Source organism: Carassius carassius, chromosome 48 (assembly GCF_963082965.1).
Source record: "Carassius carassius chromosome 48, fCarCar2.1, whole genome shotgun sequence".
NCBI lineage: Eukaryota > Metazoa > Chordata > Actinopteri > Cypriniformes > Cyprinidae > Carassius > Carassius carassius.
This window is the reverse complement of record NC_081802.1, coordinates 9,877,052-9,900,501: the sequence shown is the minus strand read 5'-3', so window position 1 is coordinate 9,900,501 and position 23,450 is coordinate 9,877,052. Positions and strand designations below refer to the sequence as shown.

The 23,450-nt window shown below is 38.7% G+C and overlaps 1 protein-coding gene across 1 annotated transcript; it reads right to left on the bottom strand.

Annotated features, from left to right (window-relative positions):
* Positions 1-12,364: 12,364 nt before the first annotated feature.
* On the bottom strand, positions 12,365-13,597 carry LOC132131063 (granzyme-like protein 1). Its single transcript, XM_059542985.1, has 5 exons — positions 13,517-13,597; positions 13,291-13,435; positions 13,022-13,160; positions 12,672-12,923; positions 12,365-12,592 (listed from the first exon to the last, which is right to left on the bottom strand). The coding sequence occupies exons 1-5, from the start codon at positions 13,575-13,577 to the stop codon at positions 12,434-12,436; spliced, it is 756 nt and encodes a 251-aa protein (XP_059398968.1). The 5' UTR covers positions 13,578-13,597; the 3' UTR covers positions 12,365-12,433.
* Between the last annotated feature and the right edge of the window lie 9,853 nt (positions 13,598-23,450).

The window sequence follows — 23,450 nt, the reverse complement described above, 5'->3', positions numbered from 1 at the left end:
AAATTAATTTGAAAGTGAACTATCCCTTTTAGATTGATGTCATTTGGAATTGGTAAAATATGCTCGGGAAAAAATATGATCAGAATATCAACTCTTATTTATGCATTCACTATTTTTCCTCTTCTGCTGTCAAGGTAATGCAAGGAATGTTGTGATTGGTTGTCAAAGCAGCCAATCTGAATTTAGCAGCCTCGTCTCTGATTGGCCGGAATTATTGCACATTGTAATTCTGGGTTGTGTTGAGCAAACGAGTCATCAGCATTTACAGAGTACTGAGGGTGGGCATCAGGGGAGCAAGCTAGTGAAACTTTGCACACGCAGAAGAGAAGGTCTGCACAAATCCAAAAATGTATTTTAAATTCAAAATTTATTATTGTGCGCTCAAAATACTTCTTTCCGAGACAAACATTTTCTTCACAAAACTTAGTAAGCGTGCATGCAAAATGCAGTTTAACTCACTTAAAAATATGATCTTTTGCACACATAATTGTCTCAGAGATGTAATCCCATACCTCCTCCTTAAAACTTGAAGCAAACACAGGTTCCCAGATTGAGAACACTAACAGGAACCAGCGCACATGACGATGAATGAAATGAAATGCGCTGTGTTTTCCACCAACTGGTGGTGATTTAGATTGCCTCACACCTCGGCAAGGAGTTAAGTTAGTGTCGGCGGCAGGCAGTATAGAGGAATGCAGCTTAGCTGTTGATTATGTGGTTGGACATAAATGTGTTTTATTTGTGTGTTTGGTACCTGCGGCATCGAACGGCTTGCTTGTAGGTTTTGTAACCTAAACCACGTGGAATGGTCGTGGTTGGCTGGCCAGGAGGCTCTCGCCAGCGTCCAATGGGAGCACTCGCATCGAACGGGTGAGCCTCGCTGGCCAAGGATGGAAAAGCTCAGGTTGTCTAGCCGGGAGGCTCTGACCGACATCCGATAGGAGCTTAGCTCCAGGAATCGAACGGGTAAACCTCTCTGGCTGAAGGACGGAAAAGGTTGCCCAGTCGGGAGGCTCTTACTTTCGGCCGACAGGAGCTTAGCTCCCGGAATTGAATGGTTAAGCCTCGCTGGCCAAAGGACGGAAAAGGTAAGGTTGTCTAGCCGGGAAGCTCTCACCTACATCCAATGGGAGCCTTGACTCCAAGCATTGGATGGGTAAACCTCTCCGTACGTAAGACAAATGCCTTAAATATAAGGTATTCAAAAACCGGTAAGTTCATATATTTGGAGTGAGTTCGGTTGAAATGATGCCTTGGTCATGCGCGCTCCGGACCACATGCCTCATGATGGGACCGACGCACCGCCCCTGAGACCAGAATGAGATGCATTCTAATATAACTGTGGCATTAAACTCCGTTAGTGAGAGCTCCTTTAAAATATGGCACGTATCGGATTTACCTGTTAAAGTACGATGGAATACCTTATTTCTGCAAACGATGCATGTCTATTTGTGGATGGAGACTTCTTTGCCACCTACAGGCTCACATCATCCTTTGAGAGCACGGGCGAGCGTGAAGTGCAGTGCTGAGATGGGATAACGGAGCGGTTTGATAGCCGAATTATGGTAGGCCACCTAATAATTATAATAAAAAACGTGGATTGGAGAATGGGCCTAATATCGTCTTGGCTATTGTCGATACATGATGCTATCACCACAACCTAGGATGCATGGCATACCTATAAGCGGAGGTTATGTGTGTTTATTTTGTTTGTTTTTTTTGCGTGTGAACAGACGCTGCTGCGGCAGTGGGGAGATACGGGAAAGGCTCCATGCAGGAGCAGACACTGCTGCGGCAGTAAGGAGGTATAGGAAAGGCTCCTGCGGGAGCAGACACTGCTGCGGTAGTAAGGAGGTACAGGAAAGGCTCCTGCGGGAGCAGACACTGCTGCAGCAGTGGGGAGGTATAGGAAAGGCTCCTGCGGGAGCAGACACTGCTGCGGCAGTGAGGAGGTATAGGAAAGGCTCCTGCGGGAGCAGACACTGCTGCGGCAGTGGGGAGATATGGGAAAGGCTCCTGCGGGAGCAGACACTGCTGCGGCAGTGAGGAGGTACGTGCAAGGCTACTTGCTTCGGCTGCTGTAGATGTTGGCTGTGGACAGAGTAAAAAAGGGTTAGTAACATTTGATGGGGCAAGCTAAAAATGAATGGGTAGCCTACTGTGTCACCAGCTCAGCAATTGGTTGCCTGATTTGACAATTCCTCAAGCCTGGTCCACGTTATTATGTTCCTGTTGGAAAAGCATCTTTCCTCTCATTTGGCCTCCGGGCTCTTTAGACGGTCTCCCGAGTGGATACGTTTGAAACGCTGTTTTCACGTTGTAGTATGGACTGTGGAAACAGAGGCTTTTGGAAACAATGAAGCATGTTTAGTCTTGTAAGACGTTGTACCGAAAGACATGATTACAGCAGTAACGTTAACCCCTTACCAGTCACCCCCCATTTTTTGGCATGGAGACAGAAATTACATACCCAAAATAAAGATGTTTCTGCTCATGATTCTTTCTGGCTAGATCCATGATCAACATTGTCCACGAGCTAACACTTCGACGTTTACCGTTCAGGAATAGGAATCGTTTTCCTGACATAATTACTAAATAACTGTCACTGAAATTATGTTTTATCGAAATATTGGTCAAATATCAAAGCCAAAGTCTTTAGACTTTCAATTGATGCAGGGTTTATCCAGATCAAGTAAGAGAGTGATGTTTGACGTGTTGTGAAAGTGAAACGATGATAAACTGGGGCCGTTGGCGATGCTTGCAAGCAAATGGGTTAATAGCATTTATGTGCTATTCGCTTCCAAGTGGTTTCTAAAGATATTTACTTGCCAGTTTTTTCGTATTATGGTCCTTAAAGTCCCCGTGAAACGGAAGTTGCTAACGACTTTTCTCCAGTGTTGTGACGCATTTCCGAGAGAAACGGAATAATAAATGAGTGAAATAGTGGGCGTGGCTTATTTTCCAACTAGCACCTGATTGGATCTAGATAAGTAGGTGTTTAATTCAAAAAAATGGAGGCAGATCTAAACGCAAGTTTACAATCGGTTGTTGAGGATTACTCGCCACCTGAATCACCGCAATGTAGTTTTCAGCAAGAGGAGGAGGAAGATGAAGAACAGGAACACACAGAGGATCATTTACAAAAATGCACCTCCTCGCCATCTCTCCTTTCACGCGCTGTCAATGCTCGCAAACACACAGGCAGCCTGTCTACTGTCAGTGTCAGTTGGAGGGGCGTGGTTACGGATTAGCAGACACCAAATTCCTCAAGCCTACGTCGTCAGTGAAGGTCCTCCAATGCAGAGGGGAGGGGCATTTTCAGATTTTGATTAAAGATTATGAAGCCAAAAATGTTTTTTTTTTGTGGATTGGCTCGCATGGATGAATTGTTCAGCACAAAACGATCGATTTAAGCGAACAAAGTAAATAGTCAATTTTGATTTCATGTGGACTTTAAAAGGCGACAGTTATTTTACTCACACTTGCTATCCTGCGTCGAAATACTAGGGCAGAATCGTTTTAGATGAATTTTGAGTGATCACACAGGTGAATGGTGAAATAGGTCCCTAAATGATTTGGTCCTACCAGAAAACTTGCATGGAAATTAAAATTTTAAATTAAATTAAGCATTTAGCAGAGACGCTTTTATCCAGAGACTTACAAGCATTTTTTATTTTTTTTCCCATGGAACTTATGTCTGTATCATTTCCGTGAGGTTTAAACGTGCGCTGTAAGGCGAATGTAATGCCTTTGCTTCGTGGTTAAAAGTGGCATCATCATCCGACGGAACGTTTGTATCTGTGGTCCAAATCTATGCGCAATCTACACTCCAGATCAGCAGGTCGCTTTAATGCACCTTTATGCTGGTTTGCCAAAACACTAGCAGAAGACGGAACTGCGTCATGATGTCGTTTAACAAACTTTAGCCGTGAACCTGCTTTTAGATGCAACACTTTGGATGCCAACTGCCGTAAAAATCCAATGACGAAAAAGAAGAACCTGTTTTTAGCGTCTTCTCCTGAAAATGTATTGGTTAACGTTGCGCTGTTTGCCCCGCTAGAGGAAGCGGCCTCAAACTGCCACTCGGCCGGAACGCCGGGGTGAAAGGCTGAGCCGCTGTGAGAACTGGGGTTCGGCCCAGGCTGGTTGGATTCTTTCTGCTGCAATCCAACGCTCGGGGAGAGTTCGGTCTCGGGCGGCACGATCGTTGTGTCGAGCGAGGCGAGCTAGGAGCTTGCACGGTCTATTGGCCACGACGTGTGGCTTGGCGAGGAGAGCAGCTGTCACGATGACGCTTAATGCTGCTCAACTGCCGTGTTTGGCTGGGTAGAAATGATCTCGGGTCCGGCAAAAGCAGCAGGTCTTATAAATCCCCTGTGTAGCTCTCTTCGTTGGTACGAAAATTGGGTCTGTGGTAAGGTGACAGATGAAGCGAACCAGCATGCTGATAAAACGTCAATGGATAGAGGGAAGTCAGCGATATTTATACTATGGGATTGATTACTTGATTATGGTCCACCTGTTTTGATTAGGCTAAGTATCTGACGCGCTCCTCCCGAATCGTATTAATAAAATTTCATTTATTGAGATTAGGACATGTCCAGAAGGCATACAAAAGTGAACCAATATCTGCTTTACGGTGATTACACGTTGGATCACTTTCTGGATAAAACTTAGCCATCTTCTCCTTAGAAATATGCAAACGATGAAGGACCTTAAATTGAAGGAGTCCATGTCTGGCGCAAATAGAGGATGAATGCACCCTCTCTTTAGCATAGAGTCCCAAAGATCATCCGATAAATTTATCGCCAAATCTTTTTCCCAGTGAACTTTAATAATGGAGAGAGAAGGGGTGTGTATTTCTAACAGTAAACAGTAAATTTCTTTAATCACTCCCTTCTTACGAGCATTGATGTCAAGAATATTATCCAGAGGAGTTATCTCTGGCAAGTTAGGAAAGGTTGTGTATCTACTAGCTATAAAATGGCGTATCTGCAGATAACGGTAAAAGTGAGTACAGTGCGGCGCGAGGACCGGAATTGAGAACCGCTGCCGTAAAGGATGTTACGAACCGAATAACAGACACGCCTCCCTGCCTCTTTAATTACTGAGCACATTGATGACGCGCATCCACAAACTCGTTGCGCTGTCGCGTCTTTAATTGCCGAACACATTGTTTCTCACGACTGTATGTGCACTCGTGCCTTTGATAACTGCACATCGTTTTGTCTGACTGTACATCTAACGGCAGCGTGCTGCACCTGCCGCCACTAAATTGCATTATATTTGTCCCATATTGTCAGTAATATACATACTGGCTTCAACTTGGACCACTAAATAAATAGACTGCTGTTGTTATGCAAGTATGAGGGTTAGATTATTTAGTGTACAGGTCATTTCAAGAGTGATAAACAAAGTGATAGAAAATATTTATTTTAATGCATTTTAAATGTTTTAAAATGTGGAAACCACTCATTGCATCACACCATCTCCGGACTGCATTATTGTTTGTAAAATAGGGATTTTATGGAGAGTGTGTATACATGTTTATAAGTTTAACCGTTTATATTTCATTAATTAAGGGAAATTAACAAGTGTCTCAGCCCTGAAGGGACTATTTGGCCAACAAGCTTATTCCTGCTTGAAAAGCAAAACGTTATTGATAGTGTAAAAAACATCAACTTTGAAACACATGCTGATTGATGGACTAGCATTACTCAACATTACTCACTACCTTCCAGCAACACTACATTCAGTGAAGGTAAAATAGTAAAAAACATAGTTCATTTAAATAAAACCAGAAGCCGAACCAGAAAATTTCTAAAAATACCCCACCCTATGAAGATCTGTACACTGTAATATATGTTGCATTTTGACATTACCAACCTTTAAATTAAGTTGACAGTAAGTAATAAACAGTATTGAGCATTGAGTAGTTGAGTATTGTGCATTTTTCCTTACCACTATTTCTTAATAATTGTTTAATGATTTTAATGGAACCGGAATCAGAACCGGAACCGTTAGGTGGAACCGGAACTGGAATCGGAACCGGAAAATTTCTAACGATTCCCAACCCTAACTATAAGTCACATCTGAGGTGACATTTGTTTCCAGGAATAGCTCAATTTGTTTGGAGATGTAATCTGTAAATGAATCGTCAGACAATAAGAGAGGGTTAAGTCTCCAGACATATGCATGTGATTGTTCCTGAAACTTGAATTCTAAAATGAGTGGACTGTGATCTGATACAACTATGCTGCTATAATTACATGTTTTAACCTTATGGAGAATTTTTTTATCAACAAAAAAATAATCGATACGTGAATATGTTGAAAAAAATACAGTTGAAAAAAAGGAGTACTGTTTAGCTAAGGGATTGAGAAGTCGCCAAACGTCCACAAAGCCATACGTTCGTAAGTAAGACTGTAAAGCTTGTGCAGATTTTGAAATTGAAAAATGCTTCGCCGAAGAACGGTCAAGCACAGGGTTCATAACCGTATTCATATCCCCGCCAAGTATCAGGAAGTGACTATCAACCTGGGGCAAAGAATTTAACAATTTAGTAAAAGACATGTAGTCATCCCAGTTTGGGGCATATATATTCGCCAAAATAAGTGGGGTATTGAACAATGAGCCAATCACGATGATGTATCGACCATTAGAATCAGCTATTGTATCGGAAACTATGAGGGGAGTATTTTTATTGATAAGAATCGCTGTTCCTCTAGCTTTAGCATTAAATCTAGAATGAAAAATTTGGCCAACCCAACTCCTTTTTAATCTTTGATGGTCAGAGTTCTTAAGGTGTGTTTCTTGAATAAACACCACATCTCCCTTAAGATTAGAAAGATGAGAGAGTACCTTATTACATTTTATTGGGTGATTCATCCCCCTCACATTCCAGCTTATAATATTGACATGGGAGCCATTCTTTGTTAAACGCACAGTATGGAATTTTTGGCCACCAGGGGTCACTCAATCAAAATAATAACATAAGACGTACTTTGATGACGTCAGGAAAGAGCGTAGGCTCATGGGAGTTGTTGTTCATTGGAACACGCGTCGCTCCCCACATTCCTCACTCATTTTAACCGAGGCCGGCGACACACTGGATGTGTGGCGCAAGTGTCTCAGCTGCACGGCGTGTCAGTTTTTAATTCGGCACCCATGTTAATAGGTTAGAGCTTGCAGACTGCCTGTGTGAGCCGCGCGAAAAACGCATGCATGCTAGAAATAGAACCGACGCCTATTTTTCACGCGACACGCGCGCGTGTTGGAAGCGTTTCCAGGCAAAATATAATAGGAAAATATGTTTATATGTAATTTTTTACACAAATACATATTAATTCATGACATTTTGATGTTTGAAAGTCTATAGGTTGACATAAATTCAGATATAAATGTAATTTAAAAAAATAAATAAATATCGATTTTCAAATATTGCACCTGTCAAACATAGTCTATTTTGCCGTCAATACTGAAGACAAGAGCCTGGTCTGTCAGCGGTCTCCCTTCACCTACAGCAGCAGCAGCCTAGTATTTTGACAATCACGTCTTTTCGAACGGAGAGATATATGAATTATCAGACCCCTATCAAATCAATATTCCATCTAACTAGTAGTAATATATGTTAAAAAAACACGGTTGCCTTTCGTTAATAATTATAATTACATTTATACTATGATATCGAACAAGATAGTGAACTGCATTTGAAGCTACTTTATAGAACACATGTAGATTTACATTATACTCTACATGAGAGCTAGTCCGTCTGCGTTTTACACAAGACATCATCGTTTCACAAAATATATGGATAGATATAGTTAGCTGAATGGATGCATACCTGTTTATTAGAATGGAAGCGAGTTCGGCATCTCTCTGTAGTTTCAGCTTGTCGCGAAGCTCTCTCTATCTTGGAAATGCAACTCCAATATTTACCCGTGTCTGGTTTCTTCTCTTGTCCCAAAACCTTCTCAGGTCATTTATTTCACCCGTACGTTTGCGCTTCACAGAACGTGCGGGCAAAGCATAATCAAGATCCATAACTAAGTTATTGATTGAGGTATAAATACGAATATAAACATTATAAATATAAAATATATTAGTCTCGATCAAGGCTAGCAACTACTTTTTCTTCTTCGTCTCGTCTTTGCATCTGTTCACCTTTGTATTTGGCGGCTCCGTCGGGTTCCGCAGGAAGTTAGATAAACTAGAGGGGTCAAAGTTTATATGACGCCATAGACGGGCGACAAAACGGAAATAAAGAAACGTGCCGTGTCTTCTAATTAAACTATAATTTTCTCCGGATTTGAAAGTTTGTGGAAACTTTCGGGATAATTTTAAGTACACAACTAAAAAATATATATAACATAGATATAGTGATTTCTGCTGTTTTTAAAGCAGAAAAATTACATAGTGCGCCTTTAAAGAAGAAAGATTATCGGAGGGGAGAGTCACCGTCAAAACCTACTGGAAGTAAAATATTACATACCACAATCAAAAAATGTTTTGGTAAATATAAAAAACACTCAACTGCAATCTGAGAAAAATAACAAGGGCATAAAAAAACAACACACAACATACACATAACCCCCCTTCCCCAAAAGTGCTGTCCCCAAACAACAAACACCAAATCCCTGAAGCCTCTCTACTTCCTCTAAGAGATCCATGCTCCTTACGAAGGTCCCAAACCTATAAGAATAATAACCTACCCAACTCGTTCTAATTATATGATAAACTAAAAAAAATAAATAAATAAATAAATAAATAAATAAAATAATAGTAATAGTTCGCAAACATCTACTCTTTGAATAAAACAAAATAAAACCAAATCAATACCTATCTTGTTTGATTTTGTAATTAGTAACTCAATTAGTAAGTCAATAATAATAAAATTACAGAGAAGAGAGAGAGAAAAAAAAACTTCCCATGAAGACAATGCTGTGACCGAAAGTGGTCACAAAACCTTGATAGATAAATAATGTTACTTTGGTTTAGATTTTTCCTAACAGTGTACAACAAACATTACAAGAATATGGTATCACGAAAGAGGCTTATCAAAGAACAAATATAAAATATAAACAAACGCCTTGTAAATATAACTCGTACCTTTCACATGACTTTCCCCAGTGAACTCACAGGCCGGTATATCTGGCAATACAGTTACTCAACGTCCCCAAACTTAGAGGAATAGAAGTCTTTTGCAGCTGTAGGAGAATCAAAAATCTTGGTTTCTCCATTGAAGGACACCTGAAGCTTGGCTGGGTAAAAAAGCCTCGTTGAAGGCTGCACGGCGTTTATTTAGATCAGCACTATAGTCCGGAAAGATGAAGATCTGCTTTCCCTGATACTCCAAATGACCCTTCTCTCTGGCAAGGCATTGTATTTGCTCCTTTTCATGGTAGTAGTGGACACATATGATGAACGGCCGTGGTCGTCCTCCCTCTGTGGGTCTACCCACTGCTCGATGCGCTCTGTCCAGAATAGGAGGTTTCTCCAGACCATTGGGACCACCCAGAACATCGTGCAACAACCCATCCATTATTCTGGTCAGATTGCGCTGCTCCAGGTCCTCCGGGATCCCCAGTAAGCGAAGGTTACATCGTCTCCCTCTGTTCTCCAGATCATCCACTTTTTCCTGTAATTGATCGTACTTGCTGCTGAGCGCTGCATATCGGGTCTCCATCTCCAATAAGCGGGCATCCTGGTTGTATGTTCGTGTATCTTCACCTTACATTCATCAAGCACTGTGGTTATGGGATCAACAGACGAGCTTAATTTCTTCCCGTAGACTGTCAGCCTCTTCTTTGATAACTTCTTTTACGATGTCACGGAAGGCTTGTAAAGTGCTAGCATCAATTGCACCTTTACTAGCAGCAGCTGTGCGACTGTTAGCCTCCAACTCCGGGATAGTAGTCTGAACTGTTTTTGCTATTCCTTTTGGAGGCATTTTGGACAAAAGTTGTTTTTCTGTTCCTTAAATCGTTTCTAAACCGAGTTGAGTAAGCTAGTGGGTATTTTTAAGCGAAATGTTGGGACCTCGTGGTTCGCACATCTACTCCATAACGCGCCCCTAGTGTTCTCTGTGTGGAAGAGTCTTAACTTTTATAAAGAATATCTCTTTGGATTTAAGACTTTAGTCTTCGCAACCTTAGAGATTGTGGAAGATTTTTATTGGTCAATATGTAAACTAATCAGGCATAATCAATGTGACTCTAGCCATTTATGTATGAAGTTATTCTGCTGTTATAATCATGCATTTGACTGTATGTAGAGGCCTGCCTGAAAATGGAATGTGCAGAGAGTGCAGGGGTATAGTATATGGTGCAACTGCACACTCTATTTGGACATTAGACAGAATATATGATCAGACCTCCTTGGTGCAGACATTACCAAAATACAGCATATAGTAAAGTTGGACACCCTATTTTGACATAAGACAAAATATATGATTAGGCCTCCTTGTTTCACTTAAAATAAATTCTACATCCTAAAAAGCAAGCTGGAGAGACCGCCATAAAAGGTAAAAGAGTTGATAAACAGAACCATATGCATGAAATGTATTGAACATGGGCATGCCTTCAGAAGCACTGTATAAAATAGAGAACCGACACAGACTCGACAGACTGTTCTGCAGAGCTTTCTCAGTTTTATTTTCTCTTGAGAATAAAATCTTTCTTCTGGAAACAGAACCCTGAGACAGTGTGATTCCTCAGATCCATGGCCGACGAAAATACACTACAAGATCTTCTTTATGCACCAAGAGCTTGCAACACTCCCAATAGAAAGGAAAATTTGAAATCACAGCATATGACCCCTTTTAAGGTATCTGTGTTGGGGGTGGTAACGCATTACAACTAAGGCAAGTTACGTAATCATTTAACTTTTTTCAAGTAACTAGTAAAGTAACACATTACTTTTTAATTTACAAGAAATATCAAAATATTAAAAATATTTAAAAGATTTACGCAAGTAACTTTTTTTCCCATTTATTGACTGACAAGTTTCCTGTCCCCATACTGGGAGAAATCAGAGAACAGAGACTTTGTTTGTGCTGTGTGAACATGATGTAGTTCTAGACTAAATGTGATTGTGCATTAATTCATCCTACTTGCAAAAAATCTAATCTAATCTAATCTAATCTAATCTAATCTAATCTAATCTAGTCTAATATAATCTAATCTAATCCCTTTTTATTAAAGGAACTCTCCACTTTTTTTGAAAATAGGCTCATTTTCCAACACACCTAGGGCCCTATCATACACCTTGCGCAATGCGATGCAAGGTTTGCTAGTTTCAGTCCGGTGCCGTTCGCATTTTCCCGTCCAGCGCCATGTCGTTTAATTGTCAAATGCATTTGCTCCCATTTGTGCGCCCATGGGCGTGCTGATCTAAAAAAGACGTGTGTTCAGGTGCATTGCTGGCGCATTGCTAATTTAAGTAGCCTGAAAATAGACTGCGCCATAGACCAACTAAAACGTACATGCTGCTTATTAAACGCAAGGATGCACACAAACACAAACATGCCAGATATTAAAAGTTAAAGGATTGCAATGCATAATAATTTTTTGTTGGCTAATTAAATATAAATTCCTACATGTCATAATGGATGGTCATCGCATGTATCAGAATTAGGCTATCCATTTGCTCACACACTAGCAGCTCCATTTCATCTTGGAGAAGCGTTCTGTCTTTGTGCTTGCCAAATTCCGCCGTGTAAATAGCAAATCCTTCATGGCATGACAGCAACTGGCTCTTAAAGGGAATGAAAGATGAGACTCTGATTGGTTTAATGCACATTACGCCCAAAAAACACCCATTACTCATTAAGAAAATAGGGACAACCCGTTTAGACCATGCGCCCAGGCACGTCAACCGTTTTTCCGTCATTAAAATAGCAAAAGTGGATTTGGACACGCCTTTGGACCCGCGCCGTCCGCTTTACACTTTGCGTTTAGATCATTCAAATAAGGCCCCTAGAGTTAAACAGATTAGTTTGACCATTTTCTAATCCATTCAGCTGATCTCCGGGTCTGGAGGTAGCATAGCTTAACTTAGCTTAGCATAGATCATTGAATCTGATTAGACCGCTAGCTTCTTGTTCAAAAGTCATCAAAGAGTTTCTATATTTCCCTTTAAGTATTAAAATAGGTTACAGTACTTGTTACCACCAATGTGGACAGAAGACCATTGATAATGTGAACATTTCACTTTAGTTTTCATGCTGTTAATAATAAACTATCATTATCAAGAATTTATTTGGATTTTGTATTATTATGGCAAAAGTAAATTTGCTTACTTGAATTCTGTTCAGTAGCTTACTACTGTTTCATGGGGCTGCAATAATAAGGACCACTTACACATATTGATGCTTCACACATGATTTGTTTATTAAACATTCAAACAAATTATTCACCCTTTTTAATTGCAAAAATCACTTAACATTTGCAATTATGGAGTGGATCCATGGAAGATATGCTGAAATCTTTGTATAAACTTCAGGTCGTTTATGACTGTTGCAGGCTTTTGGGTCACCAAAGGAAGTGACACCGACTGCAGTGTCTCCACAAACCAAAGGACCTCCTGAATCCCCCTGTGAAGAAACACAGATCAATGACTGAAGTGATACTTCTCACTATGGATGGTCTCTAACTGATATTGTTTTTACATACACTACAGCTTCCTCCATGGCCGTAGACACATATCATCTGTGATGCTGAGTAGATGTCCTTCCATTTATTTTTGCATTGTGTGTTATTCATGATCTTCACATCTACTTCCATGAGAAGATTGCTTCTTTTCCCTTTTAATCTCAGTTTTCCCCAACCGGCAACACTGCAGACAGAATCTGCTTCGATGTCTCCCTCTTGTGTTGGTATGGAAATCTTCTTGGCAATCTTGTTTTGTTTGACTTCTTTCTCTAACTGTAATGCAGTAACATTATCATCATTAAAAGAAAGGCCGAATCATATATTATCCCAATATTAATTGTTTTAATAACAGTCAATTGAACTACTGTTACCCTCAAAAGCATAATGTCATTCAGCAAAGTTTTAGTGTTAAAGTCCGGATGAATGTGGTAGGACTTCACTCCAATGCGGACGGACCCTTTATTATTTTTTAAGTCATGTGCACCAACTACAGCTGTTAGTCCCTTCTTACTGTGTAAGAAAATATTGTTAGTATAATGAACAATGCTATCATTATAGAAGGTTTTATTTATTTATTTATATATTTATTTATTTATTGTTTATTCTAATTATTGCAGTTCATACTAAATTGCAGTCTTACTTGCAATGTGCAGCAGTCAAGACAAACTCATCAGAAATGAGGAATCCACCACAGACATGTTTAAAGTACTTCTGAAGAGAAACCATGTAAGGTCTGGAGTGGGGTTTTGCTTCTGTGCCATTCACTATACCCACATTCACATGAGCTGAGAGAGAGAGAGAACTATTAGTCAGTTTAATCAGTACATACCAGTTAGTATAATACGCTGTTATATAATGAGTCTCACCAGTGAAGGTCAGGTGTGGCAGCAGAGAGGCCAGCAGGAGCAGAGAGATGATGGTCATCATGAAGACAATAAGCTTTTGTTCTCAAAAAACTGTATAATTATAAGGATGGGTGGAGACATTAAGCTTCCTGTAAGTAATTTTTTCACAGCTTGAGGTGTCAAGTACATTAACACTGATAGTAAGATGATATTATTTGTGTTACTTCTTTTCAACTGCATCAACTATTGCATGTACAATAAACAAGATGTCAAATATGCATGTCTGTTGCTCTGGATGTCAGAATATGGAAATGGATTTTTGTAATTATTTGTCTTGTAGCTATATTGAAACGGAGCATATTTAAACATTTACAAATAGGCCCCAATTTTTCTTTGTCTGTGGAAATGAAGTGGAAATGAATGATTTTGTGATCAACATTATGGTGTTGACTGAGCTTAACATGTACTGAAACCAAAATATTCTTTTAAATATAGATCATACTTTTAAATATTTTGTGTAATGTTCTGATGATCTGTGAAGTTCTACAGAATGTAAATACACAATAATTTATTTTTTACTAAGTTGTTTTAAAATTGTTTCTTAATTGATTATAGTCTGTATTGCAAAAGCACAGCAGTTTCACATTCAAGATGGATATGGATCTGTAAAGGAGTACAACTTGGGTTGGGTTCGCAACTTATTTTGATGTTGCATTATTTGCCTACCAGATAATACATTGATAATACACTGGCGTTGTTCATTGGTAGGCATCAACCAATAAAATGTTTTCAATGTACAATGCTTTGCTGCATACCTCGGTTGTAAGTTGTAACAAGTGGTTATTTCAGTCAAAGTTGCTCTTCTATCAGCTTGAATCAGTCAGCCCATTCTCCTCTGATCTCTAGCATCAACAAGGCATTTTCACCCACAGGACTTCTTTGTAAACCCTAGAAATTGTTGTGCGTGAAAATCCCAGTAACTGAGCAGATTGTGAAATACTCAGACCGGCCCGTCTGGCACCAACAACCATGCCACACTCAAAATTGCTTAAATCACCTTTCTTTCCCATTCTGACATTCAGTTTGGAGTTCAGGAATTTGTCTTGACCAGGACCACACACCTAAATGCATTGAAGCAACTGCCATGTGATTGGTTGATTAGATAATTGCATTAATGAGAAATTGAACAGGTGTTCCTAATAATCCTTTAGGTGAGTGTACATCAATACAATCTGAGTCTCTCTTTCCTCTCCGACAGTGAGTTTGACAATCATCCATCTCCTGTCACTTACAGTCTGACTGTCTACGTGTGATTGCAGATATTCCGCATTATTATAATCATTCCCACGCAAATGTGGATAGCCCTTTATTGTAACATGAGAACACTGTCATGTTATGGCAGAAAACTGTGTGCAAAAATAGGCCTAATTTGGCCTCCTGGATTAAATTTTGTCAAAAGTTTTCAACAATTCAGAATCCACACCTGACCGATGAAAATCCTTCTAGAAATGGGATTTTTGTCTTATTTGTACATATAAATATCCTAGTCTGTCTACTACATCACTACATTTTGCAGTCATTGCAGGTCAAAGCGATCTGATGTTCTATTTATCTACATAAATAGTCCTAACATACCGTATATGGCTTTCTACCGTATATCTTTGCTTGTAAAAATTCAGTGTGGTCATATTTCGAATACCTCAAACTGAATTGAGGTAATTTGTTTTATAACTTTATTACTGACTGTGTACTTGTCTTTCTTTTCTTTTTTTTTGTAAATTCAATTCAGTTTGAAATCAAATTTGAAATCAAGCTTCCTTGTGCTGTAAGTTACCTTTTTTTAATGACACATACACAGAATGAGCAAATGTAGTAATGGTAATTGGGGGCTTAATATTTATATGTGTAAATAAAAGCCTATGTACAGTCTATCCATCATATAAAGTGAATGTGTCTTTTTAGAAGACTTGGATTAAACCAATTTCAAAGCTTGAAATAATGAGTGCGTTGAAAAAATGGATGGGCAAAAAAAAAATATCTACAGATATATGGCAGTATACAGTATGTGGTAGCTTTGCCAATGGTATTGAAAATGATTGTACACCATGAAATCAAAAATAACCCTACTAGCTTTTTTTAGTGCACAGTACTAGTCTTTCAGCAAATAGTTGAACCATGCAAGTCAATACACTGGGAAAAAAAATAGTCTGCCGTCGCTTCCGGCTCTTGAATGGCATTCTTGCTTTGATGAGGTCAGTTTGATGGCTTGGGAGAATCCTCTTGTTAAGTCATGATGTTAGGACTGCCAGAAGTGGTGAAGGATGATGTCAGACGTAACAAGCAGATAATTCTTAATGGGGTCCTATTATGCTTTTTCACTTTTTGAATTTTAGTCAGTGTGTAGTGTGTATGTTTCGGCATAACAAAGATCTACAAAAATACACATCTCAAAGTCCACTCCAAAGGGTGATATTAAAAAAATAATAATAATAAATCCCTTTTCAAGAACTACAATAAACAGCTTGTTTGGACTACAGCATTATTTTCCAAAACAATATCAAATTGATATGGCAATATTGATGCCATCCTTATCAGAGGGAACTGCTTTGGCAAGGGGCGGTCAGTACTGAAACACCGTCTGAGCTGTTCACCAATAACAACACACTGGGACAGCTAACCAATCACAACACATTTTGCTTTTCGGAAGGCAGGTCTTCATCAAACCCGGAACTAATTGAGACATTTGTGCCAAGCTGGGGAGAAAGGTATTGTAATAATGTAAATTGTATGAAAAATAATGTTTTTCGAACCACCGAGAATGAGAGCATGTTCTTGTACACCCCAAAAACAAATTCAAGTAATTGTAAAAGTGCATAATAGGACCCCTTTAACCACTCCTATCCAACCAGATATTGAAGTTAGAAATCCCTGAATCATGACCACTAATTAACATGCTTTGTCAATAAGATAAAAGTGGGTTTTGTTCAAAGCTGCTATTATCCATCCACATAGATCTTTGATATGAATATTATTTGGTAACTAAATATCGCCAGCTAAAAAGTAATTAGTAACTTTTACTCTGAGTACTTTTTGAGAGGAGTACTTTTTACTTGTAATTGAGTATTTTTTCATCAATGTAACAGTACTTGTACTTGAGTACAAATTTCCAGTACTCTTTCCACCACTGGTTGCTTTATACCCAAACATGATGAACAGGTGTGGCAGCAGAGAGGCCAGCAGGAGCAGAGGGATGATGGCCATCATGAAGACAATCTGAGACATTGAGATACTGAGACAGTGAGCTGCGTGTAAGCATTTTTTTCTCAGCTTGAGGTGTCAAGTACAGTAATACTGATAGTAGGAAGCAGAGGTGGAAAGTAACGAATTACATTTACTCGCGTTACTGTAATTGAGTAGCTTTTCTGTGTACTAATACTTTTTAAAGTAATTTTTTAAATCTGTAATTTTACTTTTACTTAAGTATATTTTGTTTGAAGTATTGTACTTCGCTACATTTTAAAACACATTAATTACTGAGTAAAAAAAATAAAAATAAAAAAAATAAATCGCTCCCTGGAAACTACGGCATAATGGGCAGGAGGGCAAACTGGCGCTAAAATCACAAGAAAGATGCAGACGGACAAAACAGGCGTTAGTGGTGCAGACACCGCTGAAAACGAAACCCCGTCATATTCTGAAGTTGAACTCGAAGGAAATGAAGTGAACCCATGGCCATATGTATGCTCTATTATGCAGTGTGAGCTGTACTTGCCTAGGAAGACCAAACTAGCAGCTTATAAAATCTCGACAAGACATCAACCCTTCGCAAGAATGTAGAGGTAAGCTAAATAATTGCATCGTTGCATTGGTGATTAAAATGAAGCTGTGACATTTTAGCAAGAGGTTTTGCACAAATTAGCTAAAAAGACCGTGGTGAGGAGTGTGCTATTTTTGTTTTAATGACGTGCGCGCGCATTTATAGTGCGTTCTTTCACTGTGTGATTCAGTCTCCTAAAATGCATTTAGAATGATCACAAAATTGAAGATATAGGGGCAGAAATACATACATATATATAACAGTTCAGTAAACAAGTTAATTAAGAGACTTGCGTTTTAGACACCATATTGCCTTTTTAGCTCTATTTCTACAACAGAAAATAATTCCAAACACAGCCACCAAAGCACAGTTTTGCGTCTCTGAGCAACGTGACAGTGTTTCGTTCCTGAATGAATCAACCGTTTAAATGATTCGGTTCAGTCGCAATGACTCACTTATTAACAGTGACTTGCTGACACATACTGGCCATTTTAATTTCACATTTAAAGTATCTTTTGATTTTTTTAAATAATTAATTTCTTATCATTTCAAATGAGTATTCAACATTTTATGTCTTGTATATCAAAACATTATTCATGCATTTGTAACTGCAGGTTAAATGCATTCTTGTCCTGCACTAAACATACATCTAAATGCCACTTCCAATGAATCTTCTGCATTTCCTCTGCATTAAAAGATGAGTTTGTTGATACTGATTTGCCTGGTAACAGCCCAAATGTTTTATTATTCTAAATAACTGATTCCTTTAATTAAAAACAACTAGTTTGAGATTAATAGACCTATCCCAGGGGTGTCAAACTCAGTTCCTGGAGGGCCGTAGCCCTGCAGAGTTTAGTTCTAACCCTGCTCCAGCACACATATCATGTAGTTTTCAAATAAACCTAAATGATTAGATTAGCTGGATCAGGTGTGTTTAATTAGGGTTATATCTAAACTGTGCAGGACTGTGGCCCTCCAGGAACTGAGTTTGACACTCTTGGCCTGTCCCATTTTGACTCCCTCCCACTGTTAAAATGTAACTAAGTAATTTTTACTCTGAGTAAAGTTTAAATGAGCTACTTTTTACTTTTACTTGAGTAGATTTTTAGACTGGTACTTTTACTTGTACTTAAGTAAAATTTCATTAATGTAATGGTACTTTTACTTGAGTAGAATATTTTTGTACTCTTTCCACCTCTGGTAGGAAGATATTGTTTGTGTTACTTCTTGTAATCTGCATCAACTATTATATGAAACCACAATATACAAGATGTAAGATATGCATGCGTGTTGCTCTGAATGCCCCGACTTTTTCAGAGTGTGTTGCAGCCATCAGAATTAAAATGTGCTTATATTTACAAAAAACATTTAAGATGGTCAGTTTGGAAAGCTTTTCTTTGTACTTTTGTCAATTAAATAAAAATGAAAGAGAATTAAAAAATCACAGATTCTTGATTGCATTGCATTATTCAAGACGTCCCAACTTTTTTGAAATTGGGGTTGTAGATGGGTCATTTGTATAGTTTGGTGGATCATTTGTACTTTCATTTGAAATATTTGGATAGGACTATTAGATTATACTTGCCTGAGCCTGATGTGTTTTCTGCTAATCAGACAGTTTTTTTAGTTTTTATAAACAGACAGACTTAAAGCTTATATTTCTGAAAGAGATGCACAATTAATTAAATATCTATATGTCAAGGCCTAATGGTTACAGAGTCTGACGTGTTCGAGTCTTGTACCAGTAGGGATTGTAGGTGTGGATAGTGAAATTACAGCGCTTTCTCCCACCTTCAATACCACGACTGAGGTGCCCTTGAGCAAGACACTGAACCCCCAACTGGCTGCCCATGCTCCAGGTGTGGGTTCACTTGCTGTGTGTGTGTGCACTCAGGAGGGGATAAATGCAGAGCACTAATTATATGGGTCACCATAGCTTACTTCGCCACATGTGACGTCACTTTCACTTTCACATTAAATAAGTCTAATCTATGAAAGGATATTCTGTACTATTTTCAAAACATGTTCTTTGCGTTGTCCACACGTGGACGCATTAATTGTGACATAATCCAAATGCAATTTGCAAAAACCGTTTGCATTTTCGCTTTCGTGAACGTACAGTGCCTGCCACATTTCAAATAAAAAAACACCATTTGTTATGAGTTATGAGACTGTGATATTTAAATAGCAATATTAATTACCACATTGAACCCCCCCCCCCCGGTTCTGCATGTATAACCTGCCAAAACTCAAATGGAATGGCAATTCATTTGCATGTGAAGTGCCGATTTCTACACGGAAAGCTGTCAATCAATGGAGGTGGGGGGGTGGGGGGAGGGGGGGGGGGTGGACCTATACTTTGGGGCGTGTTTGTTTTGGGAGGTGACGTCACTCACAGACGACCGTGCCGAATGCTTTGATCAACGGAGGTAAACATTTTTTACCCCAAGTGCAGCTAACAGTGTAGCATCATTTTCTGTTTTGTTATGTGCATCAATATTAGAGTGTAAACAGACTTAGAGGCAGGTGCTCTATTATAAGATATGAATAAGATATTGGTGGCAAATAGGTAAATACGGGTATGTCTGTTTATTTTTGTGCCTCAGTCTGAGTGCGAACAGTAAAAGATCTTGAGACAGGCGATGCGCTCTCTATTATACGGAATTTCCAGCGGCATGCATTTTTTTCCTTCTTGTCATCTCGTGATCTCGATATAAAAAAAGTTGTTTTCTAGTCATCACAATTAATTTTTTTTCACGAACCCAACATAACGAAACTTGTTAAACTAAGTTACACAACGGCACCAGCAGGTGGCAGTATAAAACTACTGATGGGGAGTTGTGTACTGTACCATCATCTATAGCTTTTCGGTTAGAAACTTTTTTTTCTTCTACAAATTCCTTTATGTATGATGTAAAAGGCTTGAAGCTTGAAGCCACCAAACACGTTCCTCCTTTTCATTTGCATATAGAGATTTTAGTTTTTACAATCAACCAAAGCCTTACTTTGTGATGTTGTAGTAGCAACCAAATAGTAGGAAGCTGTACATGCATGAAAATAAAAGAAAATTAATGAGCATCACCAAGAAGTCAACCAAGTAAACTAATGTGAAATGACTATTAACATGAGCCCTCCATGTAAAATTGTATTTCCATATGGATGTGACAATGAGGACACATCATCTCAGATGCTTGCCATGCCTTACTTTTACTGAAAGATTTATTGAAGAATTTGAGAAAATATTTCTTCCTTATTTTTCATAAAGTTACAAAAAAATTCTAATGTTTTGTTGGATCAATGGAAGATATGCTGAAATCTTAATATACACATTTTGTTTCTCAGGTGAATTGCAGCCAGAAGTGTGATGAAATGACGCGACACCAACTGCAGTGTCTCCACAAACCAAAGGACCCCCAGTATCTCCCTGTAAAAAAAAAAAACACAGATCAATACATGACTGAAGTGCCATATATATAACAATGTATTTGTTTTAGATATTTTATGTTTAGTTATTTTTATGTTTAGTTATATAGGAATGGAATAATTTACAAATCTCATAAACTTATATTTTATTCAGAATCTAATATAGATGAGACATTTTGAAATGTCATGCCAAATATTGGCTCATTTTGGATTTCATGAGAGCTACACATTCCAAAACAGTTGGGAAAGGTAGCAATAAGAGGCCCGGAAAAGTTAAATGTACATATAAGGCACAGTTGGAGGACCAATTTACAACTTATTAGATCAATTGGCAACATGATTGGGTATAAAAAGAGCCTCTCAGAGTGGCAGTGTCTCTCAGAAGTCAAGATGGAAAAAGGATCACCAATTCCACCAATACTACAGAGAAAAATTGCAAAGAGTTTGAAGTTATCATCATCTACAGTACATAATATCATCCAAAGACATAGAGAATCTTGAACAATCTCTGTGCGTAAGGGTCAAGGCCGGAAAACCATACTTGATGCCCATGATCTTCGGGCCCTTAGACGGCACAGCATCACATACAGGAATGCTACTGTAATGGAAATCACAACATGGGCTCAGGAATACTTCCAGAAAACATTGTCGGTGAACACAATCCACCGTGCCATTAGCGTTACTGGCTAAAACTCTATAGGTTAAAAAAGAAGCCATATCTAAACATGATCCAGAAGCGCAAGCATTTTCTCTGGGCCAAGGCTCATTTAAAAGGGACTGTGGCAAAGTTGAAATATGTTCTGTGATTAGACTAATCAAAATTTGAAATTCTTTTTGGAAAACTGGGACGCCATCCAGACTAAAGAGGACAAGGACAACCCAAGTTGTTATCAGCGCTCACTTCAGAAGTCTGCATCTCTGATGGTATGGGGTTGCATGAGTGCGTGTGGCATGGGCAGCTTACACATCTGGAAATGCACCATCAATGATGAAAGGTATATCCAAGTTCTAGAACAACATATGCTCCCATCCAGACGTCGTCTCTTTCAGGGAAGACCTTGCATTTGCCAACATGACAATGCCAGACCACATACTACATCAATTACAACATCATGACTCCGTAGAAGAAGGATCCGGGTACTGAAATGGCCAGCCTGCAGTCCAGATCTTTCACCTATAGAAAACATTTGGCGCATCATAAAGAGGAAGATGCGACAAAGAAGACCTAATACAATTGAGCAACTAGAAGCCTGTATTAGACAAGAATGGGACAACATTCCTATTCCTAAACTTGAGCAACTTGTCTCCTCAGTCCCCAGACGTTTGCAGACTGTTATAAAAAGAAGAGGGGATGCCACACAGTGGTAGACATGGCATTGTCCCAACTTTAGTGACATGTGTTGATGCCATGAAATTTAAAATAAACATTTTTCCCTTATAATTATACATTTTCTCAGTTTAAACATCTGATATGTCATCTATTTTCTATTCTGAATAAAATATTGAAATTTGAAACGTCCACATCATTGTCAAATATTTTGAGGGATGTAGTTCTTCTGTGTGAATGTGTTTGCTAACAACTACTATTTGTTTAAAGCTTGTTAAGACTAGATAATGCTTGGAGTCAGTCTAACCACATGAAAGCTTTACTTAGTAACACTTTTCAGCTTTACCACAGAGCAATGCTGCTTTCATGTCAAGATAGCCCCCGACACTTTTCTGCATGTCTTGACTCATTTTGAAAGTTTTGCAGTGGCCACATGTCATCTTACCAGAACATGTTAATTAAAGAACATGTATGTGCTTGGAAACATATTTTGTTTTGTGCATTTCATGTTGGTTTTGCAGACAGTTTTGCAATTTACAGAGCAGCAAAAGCTAGTATGCCCTACTAGCATAGCTAATAAATGTAAAAAGTTATCAAGCATATTTAGAGCAAATAAATAGTTAAAACAAAGACACAAATGACAAGCAATAAAACAAATCAATAGAAGAGATACAAATAAAATAAACATTGCTTTAATATTTTTGGGATAAGGATATCTAACAATAGTTTTCAGGCAAGAAATTCCAAACAATTGAAAAAAGTAGACAAATGTAAAAAAAAAAAAAACCTGTATGAATGAAATATACACTGATTTCTTTTAAAGCTCCAAATTATACAATCAAGAGCACTGAACAATTTTTGCTTGTATTTTTGTTGTAGTTCTTGTTGTCTGATTAACTAATATAGACAACAGCAGGGTACTGTCACTTTAAGACCTAATGCACCTGTCTAATACTGACATATCTTATTTTTGTCATAATTCTGTACCCGGTATTAATCCTGTATGGCTGGATTAATAGTTAATGGTTGATCGTGTAGATGTATTTCGTGTCTTAGTTGAATTCCGAGGTGTATGTGTGATGCCCACTAAAGTGTTATCACATTTGTGGTAGTTTGTGGAATTTTAAATTGAATGTTTTTGGAATATTTGTGCAGAGGTAATTTACCATGTTCCACCATCCTTGGACTAAAACATTTTATATAGAGGCAATGAGTAATTGTGGAGTTCGCCAGCAGGGGGTAGTGTGGCATTTATTGTGCTCCACTGGGCTTTACGTCAGTTTTGTCCGCTTTGCGATTTTCCTCTTTCTGCTGAGCGAGACGAAAAACGAACGCAGTTTGCCTGGTCTCATTTATTTCTCCTGTTTCCAGGTTGGTGGAAAATTAAA

Coding starts and splice junctions, on each gene's coding strand:
- LOC132131063 (XM_059542985.1), bottom strand. CDS start 13,577: ATGATGACCATCATCTCTCTGCTCCTGCTGGCCTCTCTGCTGCCACAC. Junction 13,161..13,290: donor TTGACTGCTGCACATTGCAA/GTAAGACTGCAA, acceptor TTTCTTACACAG/TAAGAAGGGACTAACAGCTG. Junction 12,593..12,671: donor GCCATGGAGGAAGCTGTAGT/GTATGTAAAAAC, acceptor GTTTCTTCACAG/GGGGATTCAGGAGGTCCTTT.